Source organism: Hakea prostrata, chromosome 5 (assembly GCF_041222555.1).
Source record: "Hakea prostrata isolate BN-2017 chromosome 5, UWA_Hpros_2, whole genome shotgun sequence".
Classification (NCBI taxonomy): domain Eukaryota; kingdom Viridiplantae; phylum Streptophyta; class Magnoliopsida; order Proteales; family Proteaceae; genus Hakea; species Hakea prostrata.
In genome coordinates this window covers 16,361,768-16,384,921 of record NC_142604.1, presented here as the reverse complement: position 1 = coordinate 16,384,921, position 23,154 = coordinate 16,361,768, and the positions used below count along the sequence as shown (strand labels likewise).

General features: G+C 38.7%; 1 protein-coding gene across 1 annotated transcript; it reads left to right on the top strand.

Moving 5' to 3' along the window:
- Nucleotides 1-1,302: 1,302 nt before the first annotated feature.
- Nucleotides 1,303-23,102, top strand: LOC149015449 (Pseudouridine synthase family protein). Its single transcript, XM_089155462.1, has 15 exons — nt 1,303-1,924; nt 2,971-3,365; nt 4,373-4,493; nt 4,716-4,833; nt 13,491-13,630; nt 14,886-14,957; nt 17,110-17,178; nt 17,265-17,345; nt 17,427-17,546; nt 17,635-17,709; nt 17,789-17,869; nt 19,213-19,286; nt 19,385-19,445; nt 21,919-21,974; nt 22,453-23,102. The coding sequence occupies exons 1-15, from the start codon at nt 1,751-1,753 to the stop codon at nt 22,526-22,528; spliced, it is 1,713 nt and encodes a 570-aa protein (XP_089011588.1). The 5' UTR covers nt 1,303-1,750; the 3' UTR covers nt 22,529-23,102.
- The last annotated feature ends 52 nt before the right edge of the window (nt 23,103-23,154 follow it).

Sequence of the window (23,154 nt, the reverse complement as noted above, 5' to 3'; positions counted from 1 at the left end):
AAACCGGGTTGGCAACAAAAAAAAAAGAAGAAGGATGCAAAAAGAACTCACCTACTCGTGATTGTTTTTCCTGAATTTTCATTAAATTTAATCAATTTAAAAAATAAGAGGTATTTATCTATTGTAAAAGATTAATCTACACCAACGGGAGTTGATCCAAGTGATAAACAACGTGGACTGCTTAAGCAAGGTTCCGGTATCGAATCCTTGTGGATGCAAAAATCCCAGCTGGGAGACTCACCCACCACAGCCAAGTGTGCGACGCGGGTCGAACACCGGTTTATAAACTAGGGTTGGCAAGCCAAAAAAGAAGAAGAAGAAGAAGAAGGATTAATCTACCACGAAACTAAACTAATCTGCCTAGCCCATCCAAAAACGGATTGGGTAATTTTTTGCATTTACCCAAATGTACCATTTAAATCCCTAGTATTGACCTAACTTTTTTTTTTTTTTGACCAAATTTAATTTCTTGTTGGGTGCGAACCCAAGACCTCCTCGTCGGAAGTCTTTAACCGCTTTACTAACCCATCATTGGCTAGTATTGACCTAGCTAAAATCATACAATCCCATCCAAGATTTTAAAAAACTATGTTTCAACTTCCAAACCAAATTGGTTAGGGTTGAGTTTAGATTCTTGAAACTAAAGTTTGAGGCCACTTTTTCCAGGAGTAGCTTTCAACTAAAGTCTAATCCTGACCTTAATAATAGTGTTTTTGGATCGAATTGGGCCAAGTAAGACAAATCCCTGACCTAGAGCTTCACCCTGACTCCAATCCTAATGTCTTCAGTGGTCGAGTTGGGCTAAGTAAAACAAAATTAACCTAGAGCTCACCCTTACTCTAATCGTGGCCTTGATCCTGATCTTGAAAATAATGTTTTCATGTCGAACTGGCCAAGTAAAACAAAACTGTAACCTAGAGTTTCATTGTGACTATAATCTTGGCTTTGATTTTGACACTGATAATAATGTTTTTGGTTAGAATTAGGCCTAGCTAGTAAAACAAAACCCTAACTTAGAGCTTCATCTTGACGGTAATCTTGGTCATGAACCCTACCTTAATATTCATAATGTTTTTGGGTCAAATTGGACCAAGTAAAACAAAACCTTAACCTAAAGCTAATCTTGGCCCTAATCATAACCTTGAAAATAATATTTTTAGGTTTAATTGGGCCAAAGTGAAAAACAAAACCCCAACCTAGAGCTTCACCGTGCCTCTGATCTTGGCATTGATTCTGACATGGATATTAATAATGTTTTCGAGTAGAATTGGGCCTAAAACAAAACCCTAACCTAGAGCTTCACCTCGACTTTTATCCAGGCTTTGATTTAGCTGACTTGATAATTTGTTTGTAAAACAAAACCATAGGCCAGTGGTTCACCTTGATGCTGGAATATTTCAACCCTAAAACCTACTGCGTTCAGGAATCAGGACCAGAGTTTTGATTAACCCAGTTTCGTCTCAGGTCGAGTCACGCTGCATTTGGGCTGTCCAGGCCAAAATTGCACCTGCTGTGGAAAAAACGGTTCTAACTTGTTTTCCAACCACCAATGGAGTCAGGGCAGTAGAGCCTAGAGGTAGAGCCCATCGTGATTCGTGGGTGGTTAAGACGCTTAAGTAAGTGAGAAATCTCTCTCAGAGTTAAATATCGCAAAGCGAGCGGGAGATGAAGCCGTTACCTGCTAGTGTTGCAGACTTGGGAGTTGGGACTTGAGAGAGCTTAAAGGTGTCTCTTTCAGTTCAAAGTTGAGATGTCGAGCAACACCGAGGTTTCGCAGGTTAATGGCGATGAGGAGGCGCAAGTCGTCGCTGCTTCCGAACCCGAAGTAGCCCAGATTGAAACCAACAAGAAGGAAATCCAGACCATTGCTGAAGCTATCCCTTCTTTATCCCCGCATGTGGTGAACGATTTGTTGTCAATCGGGGTTCGTTCTGTTCACTTTCTGCTTCTTCTTCTTCTTATTCCTCTGTTCTTCTTATAGTTGATCAAGAATTTTGTGTCGCTATTCTTTCCAATTGTTTGTTCTGAAGAAAAACTTCTATTGTTATCTTCTTTTTACACTATTTAATCTCAAATATGGGTCCAGAAGTTCATTCAATTTTGTTTTTTTTGGTAAAACACCAGTTCATTTAAATAATGTTCACAGTAATGAATTACATGTTGACTTATGGATGTGAACTTGAACTTCTTGCATATGCAAATCATACATATTCTGTTATTTATGTTGTGATTGAATAAAATCATTTTAAATAATTTGATCGATTTTATATTTACACCAGATGTCTCAGTAACTGAACCCATCTGTACACCGGGAAAATAAATTTTTTTTTTTAATTTTTTTAATTTTTTTATTATTATTATTTTTTTATATATATCCTCTCTTCATGTACTACTTTCTAGCTCTTCTTTTTTCATCTTATTTACATTTCCCTTCACGTAGATATCAAGTTAGAGCTAAACTAACGAATGGAGCAGCATCTCTAATTTTTGCATGAAAAAGAGGAAAAAAAAGCTTCTTGTTTCTTTTAGCAGATCAAGAGGCTTAATGGTTGGACAGGCATACAGGTCTCTTTTCCAACTATTGTTGGCATTTTATTTCTTTTTTTCTTCCAATGGTTGACCTCATTTCATGAAACCTGATGCATCAGTATTACAGGCTAAACTGAAACATTATGTTCAATGCATTTGAATCAAAGGATGGTGTGCAATGAACACTAGCCCATTTAGAAAACATTACCATAGTTGGACCCCCCATTTATCATCACTCAACTGTGTGAGCTTCTGTGCCAAAAAGTTTACGGACATTAATCTTCTAAATTCCAATAGCTAGAGAGAACGTGGCAACATTCTGCAGAACTAGTCCTCTATTGTTTTTTTTCTCTTGTCAATAGGTTATCAATTGCAGCTCCATCTGACTAAATTCCATAGACTGTGACTGATAGCTCTTCTGGCATGTATATCACGCTGCAGGTATGTCTGAGATGTATCTTTCTATTGTTTGGGGTTCCTACTTGTGATTATTCATGCTCGTCACTCTTATCATCATCACACTTGCATTCATCTATTGAAGAATCAAAAGGTTCTCGTGATTGTGCTGTTGGTGTCCACTCCAAAGATGGTGAAAGTTTGAATTGTGTACTTGCTTCTCAAAATTCAGAAGATGGGCCAGTATATTGCAGCGTTTGCTTGGGCCTTCTCCAATTTGCTTATATTAAGGAGAAAGAAATGTTGGTTAAAAAAGACACTGCAACTGAGTTTGCAGTATCAATTGCTGAACTGGTGAAGCAAGAAGGACATCAGACTGAAAGCTTTTCTCTCGAAGTCTCTGTGCCACCAATTATCTTGGCAAATGAGCGTGCAATTTGGTAAGATGCCAAGTGCACCAGCTGATTGATTTATTTCAGTATCCATATCATCGGATTTTAGGGCGAGGGTAAGAATAAAAATAAAGAAAATGTTACAGAATGAGCTTTTGGAATATAATGAATGTACAATGCGCAGAATTTTAGATATCTTTTCTACCATGCTCTTATTCTATTGAAGTTTTATGTATTTACTAGTAATTTCATTAGAAATTTAAATAATGGATCAACTAGAGGTCCAGTACATGGATCAGGCATAAATCAAATTTGCACAAAATAAATTAGATGAGGTTTTTAAATTAGGTTTTTATCTATATCTTTCCTACCATGCTCTTATTCTATTGAAGTTTTATGTATTTACTAGTATTTTCATTAGAAATTTAAATAATGGATCAACTAGAGGTCCGGTACATGGATCAGGCATAAATCGAATTTGTACAAAATAAAGTAGATGAGGTTTTTATCTTTTGGTTTGCTGCTAGTTTATGTTTATAAAATTTAAACTTCTTTTCTTTGAGAGGAATTGTCATGGTTGATGGATTGACTTGTTTTGTTCAATGCTGTCTTTCTATAACCCAAGGGTGTAGCTCAGCAAGCAAGAACCAACATCTCATAATTAAGGGGTCATGAGTTCCCACCACTTGGGGGTCTATCAATTTTAAAAAATAAATAATAAAAAAAATAAAAACTAAAAAATATAAAAAAGCCTTTGTGTTTGCTGAGACACTGAACTTTTTATGTGGTTGAATTAAATTTCTGGTAAATTTGATAAGCTACAATCAGTTTCCACTGACAATGTTATAATCATAGTATTCCAGAAGTATCTTGTAATGATCTCCCTGGAAAATGAAGTATGCTAATGTAACTTACCTGCCATTCAGTTTCATGCCTATGACATAGTTCCTCCTTTTTGTTTTGGTCCTCTAAAAAAGAAAAATTAGTTGTGTTTCAAAATAATTGAGTAGTTTCTCAAAACTAGTTTGTGATTATTTTTTCCCTTATCTTTGTAGGTTGTATATGAAAAAGAAGTATGGATCAGAACCTTGGTTCCAAGAAAAATTTCTTGTGGCAAACACTTCTGTGAAGGATGCATTGAAATTGTCAATCATTGATTCACTTGGAACCTTGCTGGTAATTAAAAATGCTCCTTTAATGTCAAATGCCCTTCTCTTCTACTCAGTCAAGGAGAAAGACTTTGAACAAAAGGATAGATCAAAGTATTCCTTGGCTTAGATTGCTCAACTTTCCATGCCCATTCAACCCCAACCTTGTTTTAGAAAAGTGAAAGCTATACGTGATGGTTGTACACTCTTTTGTTCTGTTGGCTCTTTTTTGTAATTTTATCTTTTGCAGGGTATTAGATATGATGTCAGCTCTTTCCGTATTCGTCTGACGTACAATCATGCTAAAACACCACTAAAGCTTCAGAATTTTCAAGAAAGGGATCAGGGTAGCAAAAGAAGGAAGACAGGCATGCTCTAGCCCCTATAAGTAGCTATTTGAGTTTTGTAACCTTTTCTTATTTTACATGATTAGAATTACTATCCTTCCCGACTGCCTTTATGAGGTTGGTTATTGCATTCAGTTTCTAATGCAAGCATATTAGTGTGCGGCTTCAACTCAATTGGTGAAGTGCAAGAAAACATTTGTCTGCAGGGAGCTGCTGATATAGTGTTTCACTTTCTGTATTTATAGGAAACTGAGTTTACATTTGAACTATGAATTCCAGGAAGATAATGCCTTGATTTTCCATTAATGACAATATGCACCGGGTTAAAGCTGATTCCTGTACTTGTAAAATAGTGGCAATTGACCAAAGAATATCCAGTGAAAGTACTTCCACTTAGTTTCTGTATTTATGGGAAACTGAGTTTACATTTGAACTATGGATTCCAGGAAGATAATGCCTTGATTTTCCATTAATGAAAATATGCACCAGGTTTAAGCTGATTCCTGTACTTGTAAAATGGTGGCAATTGACCGAAGAATATCCAGTGAAAGTACTTCCACTTACTCATTTCCTTTAAAAATATTGGAACGTGAAACTATGCAAAAGTGAGCTAAAGGAAAGGAAACAAAAATTGCAAAATGGTAAAATAAGTCAGAATAACAAGCGCACGCCATCTGCAGCTTCTTCTTTAACCCTCCCAGCTCTCCTCCAATCAAACCTTCCTCTGTCTCATCCCCAAAAAACAAGATACCTCTTCCCTCTCTGATTTCCACCCTATCTCCCTTTGTAACCTTATATACAAATTCATCTCTAAGGTCCTTTCGAATAGGCTAAAAAAGGCTCTTCCCTCCCTTGTTAGCCCAAATCAATCGGCCTTCATTTTGGTTCACAGCATTGCGGATAACATTCTTCTTTGTGCAGAGATTGTTCGCGGCTTTGATAGATCCGACCACTCCCCGGCTGCGCTCCTTAAGGTTGATCTCCATAAAGCCTTTGATTCCATTCGTTGGCATTTCATTAGTGATGTCCTCTCTTTCATGGGTTTTTGGCCCCTTTCATCCATTGGATTGATTCTTGTATCTCCACTCCCCGATTCTCCATCTTAGCCAATGGACCCCCGGCTGGCTTCTTCCCTTCCTGTGTTGGCATCCGCCAAGGTTGTCCCCTATCTCCCTACCTTTTCTCTTTAGCCTTGGAAGTCATTTCCCATATCCTTCAATCGAAAATCGATCAATTCCTCATTTCCCCCATTCCCAAGTGCAAATCCATAAATCTTACCCATCTTGCTTTTGCTGACAATCTCATGATCTTCTCTAAATCGGATCACCTGTCCATATCCTCCATCTTCTTTGCTCTCTCGCAGTTTGAATCCCTCTCTGGCCTTCGGGTCAATCTCGGCAAATCCACCATCTTCCTCTCTGGTATCCCTGAGCAGCTTCGAGCCTCTCTTCTCCAACTCTCGGGTTTCTCGCCAGGCTCCTTTCCCGTGGTCTATCTTGGCCTCCCGCTCATTCCCGATCGGCTCACTCGTCACCATTGCCTTCCAATGCTTGACAACATACGCAAGAAATTGGAACTTTGGAAGAGTAAGCTTTTATTCTTTGCCGGGCGAGTCGTTCTCATCCGCTCTGTGCTCCAGTCCTCCTATCTCTATTGGTGCGGAATTTTCTCCATTCCCAAGTCCACCATCCTTGCGATGAAATCTTTATTTTGTGTCTTGCTGTGGAAAGGGCAGGAAGCCTCGCGCTTCATCCAGTCGATCAATTGGTCCTCCATCTGTCGCCCTACCTCTGAAGGTGGCCTTGGCATCTACCGGATCACTGATGTTAACTTAGTTTGCCTTCTTATTCTCATATGGAAAATCGTCTTAAAACATGACTCTATTTGGGTTAGGTGGGTTTACTATTTTCTTCTCTGGTTGGACTCCTTATGGACTGTTTCTATGCGCTCCAACCCTTCATGGGTTTGGAGGAAATTTCTTATGCTTCGTCCTCGTGCCATCTCAGCTATTTCTACTTCCATCTCTTCTGGCTCCTCCACTTCCTTCTGGCTTGAATAGTGGCATCCTATGGGCATTCTCTTTAACCACTTTGGCCCCCGCACTGTCTATAACACTCGCATCCCCAAATCCACCCCCTTGGCAGCCTTCATCTCTAATGGATCCTGGATCCTTGTCCCCCTTCCCATTCTCACACAGGTTTGGGAATCTCTTCCTTCCTTCTCTAGCTCCCCTTGCGACCTCACCATTTGGCTACCTTCCCCCACCAAATCCTTCTCCACCTCATCGGCCTAGAACCTTCTCAAATCCCATAGCCCTAAGCCCCTTGGCCCCTTGGCCCCTATTGATTTGGTTCAAAAATCACATTCCCCGTCACTCCCTAACCCTTTGGAGAGCCCTTAACCTCGCCCTTCCCACCTAATCCTTCCTTATAGGCCGCCACATTCCCATTAACCCAACTATATCCTTTGTTGGTCCGGTTTGGAGAACCTTGAGCACCTTTTCTTGCCCTTTCTCCAGATCTATCTGGGGAAAAGCCATTACCTCCATTTGGCCCCGCTCGAGATGCTCCTAAGGTTTGTGCGAGATTGGTCTTGGATTTTGAGAAACTTTTCAGGTTCTTCCATCTGTGATCGGATCGGTAAGCTAGTGTTTTGTGCCTTGATCCACCACCTTTGGTGGGAGCGCAATCTTCCAAATCTCGCTCTATAGACAGGATTTGGAATGCCATCTACTTTGATGTTTCTTCTAGATTGTTAGCTATTCCCCATCCCCCTATTGATGATACCCCAAGGAACAAGCTTATTGTTGTTGTCTCCTGGTGTCTTAGTTCTTCTTTTTGGTGTTCTTCTTAAAGACCTTGTTCTTTTGCTTTCGTTTCTTTAATATAATTATTTATTCATCCAAAAAAAAACAAGCGCATTGATGGCTAGCTATATAAGGTGGGTAAGATCCCCAAACAAGTGCCAACCCTCGCCTACATTTTCTGTTTCATCAGTCAACTTTTCTCTCTTGTTATTATACCCCTTTGATCTTGCAATTCTCCCCCCCCCCCCTTTAAATGTAACCACTGATTTCTCTCTTCTCTGCCTCATGTACCTTTCTACTTACCCTTCTTGTAATTATGATGGTAGATTGGTAGTGTTTTCTATGGGATTGCCCAAAGGGAAAGCCACCTTCCATCTGAGCTTTGCATGTTATGCATGGAGAGGGCTTGAGACCAAGATTCCATGTTCCACATAGGTCACTTCATGGTCCAGACTGGCCATTGGGACATTGCTGGCAAACAATGCATTGATTGTTTTTAGGATTGCCAGCACAGCCCTTATACATGAGCTGATGATGCTTTTGATCATAAGAGTAGGTTATTGTCCCTACTGCTATCACTGTCATTGTGATACCTGGAATGATCATCAAATGCATTACATCTGTGGCGCAGCATGAGCTCGTCCATCCTGCCTTGGTGATTCTGCAACCTGAATCATGACTCATGAGACAACTTTGTTTTTTATGTAATGTTCTTGATGGTATTTGATCAATGACAATACTGGAGTTGATTTGGGCTGATTCAAGATTAGGCAATAGAAAGTCATTTAAGTTGGTCTGGCCATGTTCGGTAGATGCCTTTGGTGTCACACCCTGCTCTGGCTTGCACCAAAGCTAGATGCAACTGGGGTATATTTTGATTCCCAAGGGGATAACCAGGATGCAATATGCTAGGCTTGCTACAACCATATTGTTTTCCTGCAAACCTGTTTATGTGAATGTTCATATTCATTGATGACCTTGCTTGTATAAAGCATTAACCACTTGTACAGTATAAAGTGGCCTAGCATATCAATGGGATGGATAACCTATCAATCAATGCAACAGACACAAATCCAAATCACAATATCTAGGTTTGTCTATGTACTACCAGGGCCCAAAACATGTATAGCCTCACTAGTATTAGTCAGGCATTTTACCACTGGACTTTCAACCCACTGCGTACCTTCACTGGCTAATATGAAGGCTCTAGAGTTTTACCATCTGTTACCCCGACATCTGTAAGTCCTCCAGAATTTTACCCTTGGAATCACCCATTCATAGGGCTATCCTAGTAACTAACCCCTACTAGCAAAGGGTTGTAGTACATGGGTTCCACAGAATGCAGATGCACACATGTATTCAACACAAGCACAGACTTCACAGTCCAAACACAAGCAACTGATATTGACATTTTACCCTCAATACCCCATGTGGTCGTGCATTTTGTCAGAATTTTAGCATCACAACATTGACACAAGTCAGACAACCAGGTCTATAGTTCCACTATTATTCTCAGGAACCATTAGCATGATCAAGTAATAGCATCCATGCTGTCCGCACTGGTACTACAATTTAGGTACCACATCGTATGGCTCTAGGGTTGATATACATGGTATCATGTAGCACATCAGTTAACCATTTAAAGCGGCAGCATTAAATAAGCATTGTTGTCATCAGTGGAAAGACGTATGTAGTGCACTCCATTTAACATTTCACCTTGGCATATGATACTATGATAGTACAATAATTTATATATAATGGTGCAGATAAGCTAAGCAACCACACATTCATCCTCACATTGTTGTACCCTATCAGTCATGGCAAACAGCTTATAAAAGTTTGGTAGGGTTGCTTACCTGGCATTGTGGTGGCTACTAGGTTCCCAACAAGTTCAAGACACATCTTCCAATCAATATATTATTGCACCACTTGGTTTGGAGTTAATGCTAGGGTTCTAGGGTCTTGCCCCATGTGTCTAATGTTTTTAGGGCCTAAGGACCAAGGTTTAAAGTATCAATATCAATTATAGTATTGGCCAGATGATTTTAAGAGACTTATCGTACTGGCCAATGCATTTTAGTGCAATCCAATAGAGACCTATCGATATGTATCCTATCAGTTATATCCAATAAGCATACATATCGGTTAGTATCGTGCCACATGGGATACTTTAAACCTTGCTAAGGAGTCCGACATTACCTATGGCTAATTTGAACCCATGTGACTTTCAGATACGTTTGCATTCTGTCATGTCACTGATTCAGCAAGTCAGCAACTTTAGCCCCAGCTCAGAATCTACACTGAGAATTTTTCACAATAGGATTTTCAGATTCTGGGCCATGTGAGGCTGTTTCCTGTCCTATTAGGACCTGGTTTATGGGTCAGGTGTCTGGTTTTACTCAAATCTTGCTATATTATACATTCCACATATATAAGCATCAAGGGACTAAATCTGATTTGAGCTTTTTGAGCTCCCTTTGTCTTGGTTTCTGTACTGCTAGTTGTTTCTTTATATAATTATTTATTCATCCAAAAAAAAAGGGACTAATCTGTGCCCATGTTCCACATGTGGATTTAGTATGAGTTTCAAGCCTGGTCCTAGGGTTATTATAGGCTGTACAAACATGTTAATGGCTACACAAAGCAATACCAACTATGATTTTATCAGTTTCTGGTCTTTCCAAGTAACCTTGATATTATCGTTAACTAACTCAGGCTGTTATAGCTAGATTTGTACTGGTTCAGGCTCTGATCTTCACACAGCAGCTATAATAATTTAGTATCACTTTTCATTGTTATTTGGAGGGTTTAACTACTGCTCTAGTATCTCCATAAGGTAGTCCTAACAGATTCCTATCATAAGACAGTTGTCACGCCATTTAGGTCTCCGGATGTGCATTTAAGGGGTTATTTATTTATAGTCTGTTGATTCAAGCATAGTAACAGTAGTGGTCCTAGCTCCAGATAGTGTTTACTTCTGTCTATGTGCAAGGTCTTTACATCTAATTTGAATTATCAGGTCATAGTCCTTAGGGTTCGCATGCAGTTTTATGTATGCTAGCTGTACTGGCCCGATCTTTGACTCTAAAGAGTTGCAAGTTTTTTTTGATAGGCCAATTATTTTTCTAATATTTTGATTTATAGAAACCATTTCCTTACAAGATATTTTGCTTAAAAAATGTAAGCCATATGATGGATGGACACTAGTAAACTTGGGGCTACGAACAAGTTTACGGTGGGGCTTGTAGATAGGCGGTTATGGATGATCAGAACCATAGTTGTCAGTGCGATGAGGTGATTTAGCTAGTTGAGGCAGTGAGGCAACGAGGGGCCTGCCGAGGCGGTGGTCAAGGCGTTTGAGATGACATTTTCAGTTTACTACCCAAACACTCTTGTTCATCATAAATATATCATATCTATATAATAGAGAGTTGAGGGGGGGGGGGGGAACCTAACATTAGGCTACCTTAAGTCATCCAACATAGCAAAAAAACCACATATAGTAATTAACAAGGTCCTAAATAAATTACATAAGTACTGCATAAATTTTTTTATCAAATCAGTAATCCATAATTATTGTAAAGTATTATACTGTCATCAACTATTCAATTCATATCAAGAATCTGTTGGAATGGGACTTCACAAGTAACCAGAAGGTCACCAGAGCTGTACTTTCTGCCAGAGAAGAGAGAGGGGAGTCGAGCGATGGGAAGAAGGTGGGTGTTGAGTAGGGTTTTTAGGTTAAGTTTTTTGAGTGTTTTCTGCCATGCATGCAAAGTGAGGAAGAAGATGAAGTGGTTTTAGTTCTTTTATTTGTATGTGATCCCATGTATCTATTATGCAGTTTAGTTTTGATACATCTTCCAATTAATGTAGTTAGATATGCATCAAAATTAATAGCTTTTGATTTAGCATCTTTGTTAAAAAAAGAAAAACCGAATAAGGCTGTTGCCTTGACCCTCAAGGCGATGCCTAGGCGACCGCCTTATGCTCATCATATAAGGCAAAGGTCACTTCACACCCTTGAGACTGCCCGGACGCCTAGGTGACGCTTAGGTGATGCCTTGACAACTGTGATCAGAACAGTTGGTCCAAAATATGTCACAGGATACATATGGGCATATTCAGAGGAACAGTTCCCAAATATTCAGTGGTATGCAGCTTGTGGAATGAACCAACCAATGAATTCTGTATGGATGAGCAATTGTTGAGCACCTTTTGTTATATGGTTTGTGTGAGTGATTAGCATTCTTGTACTTCAATTATAATCGAATTTTATTTGTAATATGACTAATTGTAAGTTTATTATCGAGTAAATTTTAGTTGAATTTAATGGAAGTAGTTCATGCACTGTCTTTAAAAGGTCAAAATAGGCAGTATGCAAAAAAACAGATTTAAAAGAAAAATCCACATCTAGGCCTGGAGACCACCTTATCAAGTTTTCTGTGAGAAATTCCCAAGTGTCAGTTTCTGGCCGGTAGTGGCCTCAAGACTGAGTTCTTGATCCTGGTTTCATTTTGTGATCATGAATAGAGCTGGTTGGAGGGAAAGGATCTTAGTTGGGATAAGGCTGCTGTTTTTGGTATCCCATACCTCATACAGTTTTTCACAAGACACTAGCAACAGGCTTCCATGTCTGATGTGGAACCCAGAATGAAAAATAAATAGGCTTGTGTAGGAACAGAAATGTCAGTAATCAACATGAAATGGCACAGATCTCCAACGTGCATAAATTTTTAAAGTAAACATGTTCTCTCTCTCTCCTTCTTGCTGTGTACAAAACCATTCTACTGCATTTTATTGGTGTGCTCCTCTAGGCCTCTTGCTCAGAGAACCCTCTCCTATTTTAGAAGGCAAGATTTTTGTGACTTACATGCAGTTGGTATACATTTCCTTTTTTTAACTAGCTGAAATGAGAGACCTTCAATTGTACTGTTTTGATAAAATAATTGCAATAGTTTTCCAAACCAAGTAGTTTCCTGATTATTCATGGATCTAGTGCTCCATACAACTAGACATTTCAGTACTAAGATTTTCATTTTAAGAAAAAATGGAAGATGCTTGGGGGCCTTACCTTTTTTGAATCAATTTTTTATAGTATTGCATGGAAAAATGATGCCCAGTTTGGTGATCCTAACTCCGAAGAGCTAATCATGCTTCTTGAAATTCATGTTGAAGAAGTTTTCCTGGATCATTGTTTTAGTTTCTTATTCGATGTTTTATGATTTTTATGTAATTATGTACCTGCAGAACCCTCAATGCCACCTCTTCCTGAAATTTGGCTTATCTAGTAGTTGTCAGATCTGTTTTCCTAGTGCCTTTTTTGAAGAGGATCTGGCTGACAGGAGCAGTTAGATAATTGTCTCTTCTCTCAGGGGAATGGATCAATAAATTTTTAAAAGGAAAGTTAATTGCAAATTTAGAAGGGAAATGTCCAAGACTAATCAATCAATGAATGTTTGCTGCATACATTAGATGTAATCATGTAGAAATTAAAAACTAGAAGTTGGTACACTGAAGGTTGTTTATCTAGGAAAGGAATCCACCAGACCAGAAGAGTTCCACTTTACTTAACGACAAAAGGTTTTTGCATCACTGTTGCTTATGATTTCATTCTTTGTTAGTAAGAGAATGGATTTCTGATGCAGATACGCCACCTTGGACCGGTCCAAACTCAACTGTGTTTCTAGATAGAGATGAAATGAGATGAGTTTTGAGTCATGGATCTAGGAGAATTTTAGGAGTTCATATTATTTGGGGAAATAATGCCTTTTATTTTATTTTAATTTATTTAGAAGTTAGATTCAAAGGATATTTGGTTTCTAATTCTTTTACCAACCTTGGATACAATAATGATTACAATTTGGAACAGGCTCAGAAGATAGCTTGGTTGAACTTGACTCAGAGTTCTCGGAACAATCTTCCAATGAAGCGGATGCAGTCTTTCGTAGGTCCCTTGATGGGTTACCAGATCATATATTTTGTCAACGCTTCACATTGCCACCAGAAAGGGTAATTTTATTTTCATCATAGACTGGCAGATCATCAAATTAGAATACTCTTGTGGAGTCCTTAAAGTGAAAATTTCCAGTGTCTAATGGATGATGCAGAATCACTTGACTGGTTAGATTGGCACGCTACGCTTTGGAGGCCTGACCCCCCCAAAAAACTGGTCCAATTGGTGTTGAGTTTAGATACCTACATAAGAGAGGGTTAAGAGTTGGAGTTGAGTTGCTGTTAAGCTTCCAAATCCCAGCTTAACAGCAATGCAATCTCAAAGCAAAACACACCACACTCACTTCATATTTCACCTCACACACATCCAAAGCAGAGCCATGGCAGTGATAGAACATCGAAAATAGCTTCATTAATATTCAGTAGAACATAGCAACCATTACAGCATAGGCTCAGCAACACAACTTCATTAGACCATTAAGAAAACACTTCAGACAGCTTCTGAGAGGCCTTTGCTCTCCCCTCCAAATCTACCTTGCGACATCCCTTACAAATTTCGTCTTACTCTCTCTTTCTTCCCTTCCCCAATATAACAGTCCCCCTCTTTAACGAATTCTCTCCTCTCTCCAGTCCTAGTATTTCATTTGTCCTAACACCATTCCTTGCCTCCACTTATGTCTGCTCCCCTTTGCATGGGTGGCTGCTCCCCAATCCTCAAGTACCACCTGTCCCTTTTGGTTGTTGGTGTTGGTTAGAACCCTCAGATATAAGTGATCTGATGTGTCCCCTCCTATGCGTCCGAGTATACACCTGTGATACTTGGGGCTAGCAGTTGCTAAGTTATTTCAAGTTGTTATAGCCATGGTGTGAGTCTTTTTGTTTCTCTTGTATATGTTTTCTTGAAATCTAGTAATTGCTAGAAGTTTTGAGTGTTTATTTGTGAGAATTAGATTATGTGATCTCTTCCCCCTTTCCCCTTCTTCCTGTTCTTATAGTTGTCCTGCGAGAGCCCGTCATATCAGGCAATTTTCAGGTCTGCACGGAGGAACAGGAACTTCGCTGATGTGAACATTGTACTGTGTGTTGACTAACATCATTAGCTTTTAGACACATACTTATTATTGATTTTATCTGTATCTTTGAGGTTCAGTTGTGACCAAGTGGTCATGGGTTTGAGACTAGAAATAGCCTCTTTGCAAAAGCAGGCATAAGGGTGCACATATTAGGAGTTGCGCTGCATACTCCCCTCAATGTCTTCAAAGTTTGATCTGTTTTGTTTATGTATTTATTTCTATCATTTGGATTTTTCTAGGTCAAACAGCCATGTCACTTGGCATTTCAGTGCTACAGGACACCCATCTACATTGGCGGCAGGTACTTGAAGGTATAATATTCCGTGTTTCATTTTCTTTTCTGGATAAACTTGAGGCTATTTCCCTTCGCTCCCTCCATCAATCAATTACTAAAACTGATCTTGAAGATATGGTTTCAGTTGTTCTTAAATTGCTGGCTGGGTCATTGATGATGATTTGTGAGATTTGTTCTTATTCCTTACTTCCATAGTTGTCAAAGCATCCGCCTAGGCGGCAAAGCGGTTTTTCAACCGCCTAATTAACGCCCCATCTGCAAAGGAACTCCAAGGCCCAAAGTGACATAGAACTTATTTTTTGCTCTGGGGGCGCTACCCCCACACCCCTGCCGGGCCCCCTGTGCCCGTCAACAACAAAATGTGAAGCATGAGCCATACTCAACATCAAGAATCAATGAATCAATAAATGCCTAGGCGGATGCTTTGACAACCATGGTTTGATGAGATGAACTTATGTTTATGTTCTTTTTTTGAATACTTTTTCATAATTATGATTCTTGAATGGTTGTTTTTTTTGAATGAATGTGACTATTCAACATTTGTTTAGCTTAGTATAGAAAGTAGTTGTATTGAAAAGTAGTGTAAAAGTAATTGAATTGAAAATTTTTTTCCCAACCGCTTTGATTGCCTTATTGCCGCCTAAGCGCCGCTTTGTCGCCTAATCACCTAAGCGGAGCCCCAATTGCTTTGGTCACCTTGCCGCCTTGACAACTATGCTTACTTCGTAAATCACAAGATTTAGAACAAGTGTGCTTGTCCTTTAAAGGAAATGGGCTACCTTCTCACTGGTATAGACCATACCCAAGGTTTAAGGTATTATATCACACTCCATATGTTCTTTCGGTTGCGGCTTCAAAACATGAAAGCAGCTTCTCCTGCGAAGCAAGGAAGGCTTCATACATTTTCCCTTCTTAGTCCTAGTAATGTGAGCCTCACATGCTGCAATGCTTTTTTCTTTTAGTAGATACATATTGATTCTAGAAAGCCTTGAGAGGATGCATAAAAGCAAAAGATAAAATAAAATTGTTACTGTATCAACCAGTACGGGTTGATACAGTTCAATATAGGCCCAATACAGTCCGATATGGGTCTATATGGCCCAGCAAGGGATCGGTATGGGGTATGGGGTATGGACTGATTCAGGTGAGATATACTCCTTACGTCTTGATTTTTTTTTTTTCCGGGGGTTGAATCAATGAGGTTAAAATATTGCCCTATTCTTCAGTTTTTAACTGGTCCAGGAGTTTATGTTGCTCTGATCATGGGTCAAAACATATTTGGACAGGGAAAGGAGAAAAAAAAAGTTCTTGATCTCTATTTTCTAAGTCAAATCCATCTCTCTCTCGTGCTCTCTTTTACCCTTTTTTTATTGTTGTTGTGCATCACTTCATTAATATTTCATATTGCATGATAAGGTATTTATGCTTCCAAACTGTTATTTGCATGTCTCATAGGATATCCATTTTTCTGTAACTTTTCCATGCACACCTTTAGCATGTCTTGCTCGCCTTGGTATTTGAAATCACCTTTTTATAGGATATCCACTACATATACTTTTGACGTACATTCTGCCCGAAACTTCAAGAAAAATTTGGTGGTAGTTTTCATCTACAGGACTGGCTCTGCAGGCTTATGCTACATTGTACAACAAAGTTTCAGAAGATAATTTTTTGGTATTAATGAATTCCATTTGAAAGGTGGAACATTGTTAATAGGATGAATTCTACTAGAGTATTAAATTATGGATTATTGATCCCTTCCCCCTCTCTAGTCCTGTTCACTAGACTCTGTCGGAATCAAGCTCAAAACCTATAGTATCATGTGAGTGAGTTCCTCAAGTATCTGAAAGCACCAGGGACCAAAAACAAACCAATGGGGGGACTGTTACTCCTGTTAACTCCCAAAATTCTCAGCACTTGCCCTTTTCTGTAGCTTCAGGATACCTACCTCTACACATGGACAGACAACTTCAAGAAAACTATGGGACCATACCTCTATTAGTCCCAAAATCTCAATAGACTATAAGAAACTTTTTTAAGCTTCTCCAAATTTTTTATATTTGTTAAATACTGCTGCCCTTTTCTAACTTATCATGTTAACATTTGTACTGCAATGGTTGTCTGCGGCTGTCAGTTTTTAACTAATCACTCTAATGTTTGTATTGAAGTATTCTAGAAATGTGAGTCAATCGCGGTGGATTATCGATGATGAAAGAATGGGACAAGCATCTGTTGAGGTATTGTGAAATAGTTACTTTGTTTAGAAATTGTTGCATCTTAAATGTAGAAATTTGTGATGTACTGAAAGCTGTTTACTCTGCAGGAGATAATTGGAAGTAACATGCTTCCTATATTACGAGGTGATGACTACAAGTTCCATGCTGCCGGTAGAGAGGATATTGATGTACTGCAAATTTGTTTTCTTTTGCATTCAGTATGAAACTTAGTGACTGCCTTCTGACTGACAGAATAACATCTTATGTAGGTCCGGATGTTGGGTTCAGGTCGGCCTTTCCTGGTTGAAATACGTAATGCACGTGATGTTCCATCTTATGTGGCTCTCAAACAAATGGAGCAGAAAATAAACAAATTGGAAGACAGATTGGTGAGTTTAGTGGTTTGTCGAAGGTCTAACTGATTCAGTTATCTCATATAAAGTTTTTTGAGTGCATAAAATGAACATCTGGTTGCAGGTTGTGGTGAAAAACCTCAAAGTTGTTGGGAATCAAGGATGGAATTTGATGCGGGAAGGAGAAGCAGAGAAACAGGTTTACAGTCTTCATATAGTCATGTTTTACTATTACTAGAAAGGTTGAGTTATGTTACAGTTCTTTGTCTTCCATGTAGAAACAATATACAGCACTTGTGTGGATTTCTCGCCCACTTGAGGAAGAGGACCTACTGTCTTTATCTTCATTTAAGGATTTGGTGAGTGTCATGCAGAATTTTGAACTAGCTAAATTTTGTGCCTTCTTTAGATACACACGAGTACTTTCGGGGAAGGTATCTTCTCCCTTACATTTTCTTTCTTTCTTTCTTCTTCTTCTTTCCCTGGTGGTGGGGAGAGGCAATGTGGTGATGGAAATTGTGAGATGTTGCACCTAATTATGCAACGGTTTACATGACATTTAAACTAATGTGTGGATGCTTACTTTAATTACATACTTACATCTGGATTTGCAATATTTTCTTATTGAGGGCAGCACAAAATGATTCTTTTGGGAATCTGGGCTCAATCATGTGTAAATAAGGAGAAATATAGAATGCTCCAAGAATTGAATATAATGGATGAAGCAGAGGTGTGTCAAGACTGTTATGTGATAGATGTATTCCTTCAGAATTTGAAAGAAAATTTTATAGGAGAGTTACATAACAGGTAAGCATAGTTGTCATGGCATCTAAGCGATTCAAAGCGGTCAAGGGGGTTAAAGAGTGAGGTGACACCAACTGACTGGATACCAACAAAGCACTTGGATGCTAAGACACCACCTTGACAACTATGTGGGTAATGATGTATGGAGCTGAATGTTTGGTGGTAAAGAAACATCTTAATATCATATATATAAACTTAGCGTAGCTGACATGAGGATTTTGAGATGGATGAGTGGCAAAACTAGAAAGGGCCATGTAAGGAATGAGCATGTTAGAGATGATTTTGGAGTATCTTCAATACATGATGAGCTGCAACAACATTGTTTGAGGTGGCATGGACATGTTCAGTGGAGGCCTTTAAATGGTACAAGGAAAGTAATTTGATCGGATTGAAGGAGTTAAAAAGGTTAGGAGTAGACCTAAATGACTCTAGAAAATATCAAGGAAAGATGTCCATACCTTAGGCCTTGTTACAAGTCTGACTTTGAATGGAGCTGGTTGGAGGGAAAGGATTCATGTACCAACTCCACTTGGTTGAGTTAAGGCTGCGTTGAGTTGAATATACAAAACATGAAGTCAGAGACCTGAATTGAGTTGAATATACAAAATATGAAGTCAGGGACCTGTCTCTATTTCTGAACTTGACTTTTCTCCAGTTCCTTCATATTTTTCAACTATTTTCTCATTTAATTGGGGTTGCTTGTGAACGAAAATGGGATATCTGCCCTAGCTGGAGGATTTAGATGAGCACAGTGTCACACTGTTCTTAAGTTCCACCAAGTGGAGCTCTCTCTTTTTAATTTTATTTAGTTTACAATGTATTTCCTTTTTGTGTTTGGGGGAGGGGGTCTTTTTCAATAGAATGATAATGTTCCTCATTCTTTTTGGTGCTTGCTCAGCGTATTTTGCAGAGAACGCCAATTAGGGTACTTCATCGTCGAAGCCCCTTAGAACGTGAAAAGATTATACACTGGTAGGAGTCTTTCCTTGTATGTTTTCTAAATTATTAATTTGATTCTGGAGTATGTCTTTTTATTCTGAATGAATGATCGGACTTTGTTATGATATTAGGATGAAAGTTGAAAGGATCACTGGAAGCTCTCAGTATTTTCTGTTACATTTGTGTACTCAGGTACTTCTTTTATTTATCTTTTGTAATTAAGTTTCTCATGTTTTGAACCTGCAACCTAGCAGCTGCTATAGTACAACCACAATTGCCCCAAGAATGCCCCACTGGCACCTTTTTTTTTTTTTGGGGGGTTTTATACTTATCGCCCACTTAAGTGGGAAAAATTACTGGTTACCCACTTTCAACAAAACCAAAAATTATCCATTACCCGCTGTTAGTATTTACCCTGATTCTGTTAGTGAATTCAAAATTTGAAATTTAAATGACATTTTTGCCCATAAGGGGATGACTGTAAATATGTGTTTTATTTACACTTTCATGTCTGATTTTTTTGAATTTACGTTTGAAACCCAGTAATCAATTGTTCATCCCTCGTCGCCTTGTGGGAAAGAAAACCTTATTTTGCCATCAATTAAACCAAGAATCTTTGGGAGGAGCTGATGACCAAGAATCATCAAATCTTCCTCCATGTTACTATTCCAATACTCTCCAGTAGAGATGGAGAAATTGATCTTTGAGATCTGTAGTTTGAAGGGGGTTAGCACTTGTTCTCTCTCTCTCTCTCTCCCCCCACCCCATTCTGTTCTTATTTCAAACGATTCATGACCAGAGACTGGTCTGAAGAGAAAATAATCTGCTGAGTTTTCTCAATCAAACTTCTCCAACTCGAATCCTCTGCTTTCCCTCGACCTTTTTCTGGAAAACAAAAGCCTTGCATTTGAAGGATCTTAAGGTTCGGGACCTTGCCTCCATCGATTCTGAATTCAGCTGCAACAATTAACTTTAATTTTTGGGAGTTTTTTCATTCAAGTCCCAGAAAAAGGATGAAATGGCGAATATAAATTAATTGCAGAAAGATATGAACTTAAGGGAGGAAATTAACTCAAATAAGTAAATGGAATTGGCAACCATATCAGCTAGCTGATTCCGCTTCAGAAACCTCAATTTGCCAAAACCCTAAAATTTCAGTCTCAGTTCCAACATGCTGTTCTAATCATTCTGACTCCACCAGTGTTGCTAAAACATTAATGTCTCATTTTAATCTAATCATTAACGCAAATTTGTAAAAGCCATTCTTCTCTTCTTTCTGTCTTCTCTTTCCTCTCTTGTTACCCTCATTTTTCCTCCCTCACTGTTGTTCTTGTCCCCCCCCCCCCCCCCATCTGAATATGAACAGATTCATGCTGGAAATCTCTCTTTCCTTCCGGCAGGGATGGTGGTGGGTGATTTCCGGCAGGGGGCCGGCTGTGGCAGGTATTTCCTGCAGGCAAGCTTTAGGTAGAAGATGGGACCCTTCTCCCACATAAGGGTTGGTATGGGAGGGTAATATGGTCATACTGCTCCCTTATGGGCAAAATAGTCATTTCAATTTCAAATTAACAGAAGTTAACAGTGGGTAACGGATGATTTTAGGTTTTGTTGAAAGTAGGCAACCAGTAAATTTTCCCAGTTAAGTGGGAAGTCAAGAGTTTCACCCCCACTTAAGTAGGTCATAAGTAAAAAACTCTTTTTTATTCTTTGGGGTCTGAAGTTACATTTTGAATGCCAAATGGTTTGGGGGGGGATAAGACATCATGAATATCAAACTACGTTGTGGTCACTTCAAAAATTCACATCTTCAAGTGCAAACATAATACACTTTAAAAGGTCATCTTTTTTCTGTTTGGATGAATATAAAAGGCCATCTTGATTTAAAGTGATTTGGATGGAGGATAACTCTTTATCTTTTTTAGATTTGACTAATGCTCACATGCCTTCGTACCATGGTTTTAAGAATCAGGAGGGATCAGCTGGTTCAGATCAGAATCAGCAATAACAATACAGATTCTAGCCACTTTGATACGTGTTCTACTGAATCAGAAATGAATTGGCTGATTCCTAAGTCATTTTCTTTGGTATTTTCAGTTGAGTCAAACCGATTCCAAGGCTGATCCTTGCTTTTACTCAGGGGAAAAAAAAGAAGGGAAAAAAAGCTTATAATCTGTTGGATCCAATTATTCAGGCAGATTATAATCCCTGATTTTGGTTTTTAAGACCCTGCTTCCTCCCAAGATGTGTATACAATTGTAAGACTGATATTGATCTTGATAAGGTTGCTCATTAGTGAAGTACTGGCATAGAAAGTAAAGAGGAGCTTTAGATTTCTGCGTCCATTGGTCATCAGTTTGATCGATGAGCCTAACCACAAAAGGAGCCATTTCTATTGCTTCCTATTAGGGCCCTGGGGTCTCCTCTCTCCTCTCTCTCTCTCTCTCTCTCTCTCCCCATGTGTGTGGTCTCGTGAATCCAGGGCCTTGTGTATTCATTCCAATAATTGAATATTATTAGTATCACTATTGTATTGATTATTTTCTAGAACTACAAATCCAATTAAAAATCATTTAGGAACTACAAGTAACCATTGTACATTATCTAGGCATCCTGTCTCTATCTTGCAATCTTGTTAAATGAAAACTTTGTTGACATCCAATTTTAGGCTGGAACATATATCAAGGAATTCGTTCATGGAGATTTTGGACGGACCCATCCCAGGTATGATCAAATTCATCTATCTTGTTTATTTTGTACATCTTTATATTTGTGGCTTCTGTGATGATTTAAACCTTTAGTTTCATTTTTCTACAACTAGACCTTTAACGCCATCTAGTCAAACAATATCTTGGTGCAATGATATATTGTTAACCTTACCATTATGCCAAGGTCTGTCCTGTGTAAAAAAGATGGTTGATGTATTCATTAATCTGTAATAAGACCAGTTCTGTCTCTCTGCTTTTGTTTGGGATGACCATGAGATGGTTGGGCTTAGCTGCAGGTCTTATTATCCCACTTTTAAAGTTATAGATGATCTCACTGAAGTATTATTCAATAAAATTGGATTCAATCCTTTACTTCGATTATGACTGGTTTGGTTTTCGTTTTTTTTTTTTTTTTTTTTGGCCTTCTTCTATTAGCTTGCTGTCTGGAACTAAATCCTTTCGTCATTTCCTGTGTATATCCCTCTTGTTTGCAGCATCGGTTCAATCTTAGGCTGCAGAGCAGAGATATTGCAGCTTGATGTTACAGACGTGAAGATGGATTGTTTTTAACTGAGTGACACGCTCAACGGCTAGCTGTGGCTTTAAGTTAAAGCTCTTGTGTATTTTCTGTTTATTGTGTATGAGTTATGTTTCTACACCCATTTTGTTCAAAACAACTACAGAAATTGGACAAGTTCTCGCTGATCAGGCTGCTTTTATAGCTGTGATAAGCGGCATGGTCAAAAATGAAAGTTCAGTCCTCCATAAATTGGGTTTTTCATTCGCTCCTGTTCATTTGCAAAAATAAAGAAGAAATTAGTTTAATCTGCACCATCATTGAGTAGCAGTCAAAGCTCAAAAAAAGCAACTTGTTCATTTGCCTAACATGTTAGCACACCATTCCCTGTTGATTCAGAATCACTGGAAGTTGGGAGGTGGCATACTTTTTTGTGCTGAAACAGGTGAACTAGAACCAAGATTGGGAGATTCAAAATTAAATCCAAGGTTGGAACAATCTGCCCCAAAAGAACCAAAAACAAAAGAAAGAAACAGTATGTTCTTCATGAGGAATAACAGTAGTACAAGTTCATCTGAAGATGGAATTTGGATTGTCAAGTATTGCAAGTGTAAGTGGAATTCTTATATGTTTCTGTTAATCAGGTAATTCAATGGGTAGCTAGTAGTAGTCCACTGTG

Excerpts from the sequence above, each read along its gene's own strand:
- LOC149015449 (XM_089155462.1), top strand. The coding sequence starts at position 1,751 with ATGTCGAGCAACACCGAGGTTTCGCAGGTTAATGGCGATGAGGAGGCG. Across the intron at positions 3,366-4,372 it reads GCAAATGAGCGTGCAATTTG|GTTGTATATGAAAAAGAAGT; the intron begins GTAAGATGCCAA and ends TTATCTTTGTAG. Across the intron at positions 4,494-4,715 it reads ATTCACTTGGAACCTTGCTG|GGTATTAGATATGATGTCAG; the intron begins GTAATTAAAAAT and ends TATCTTTTGCAG.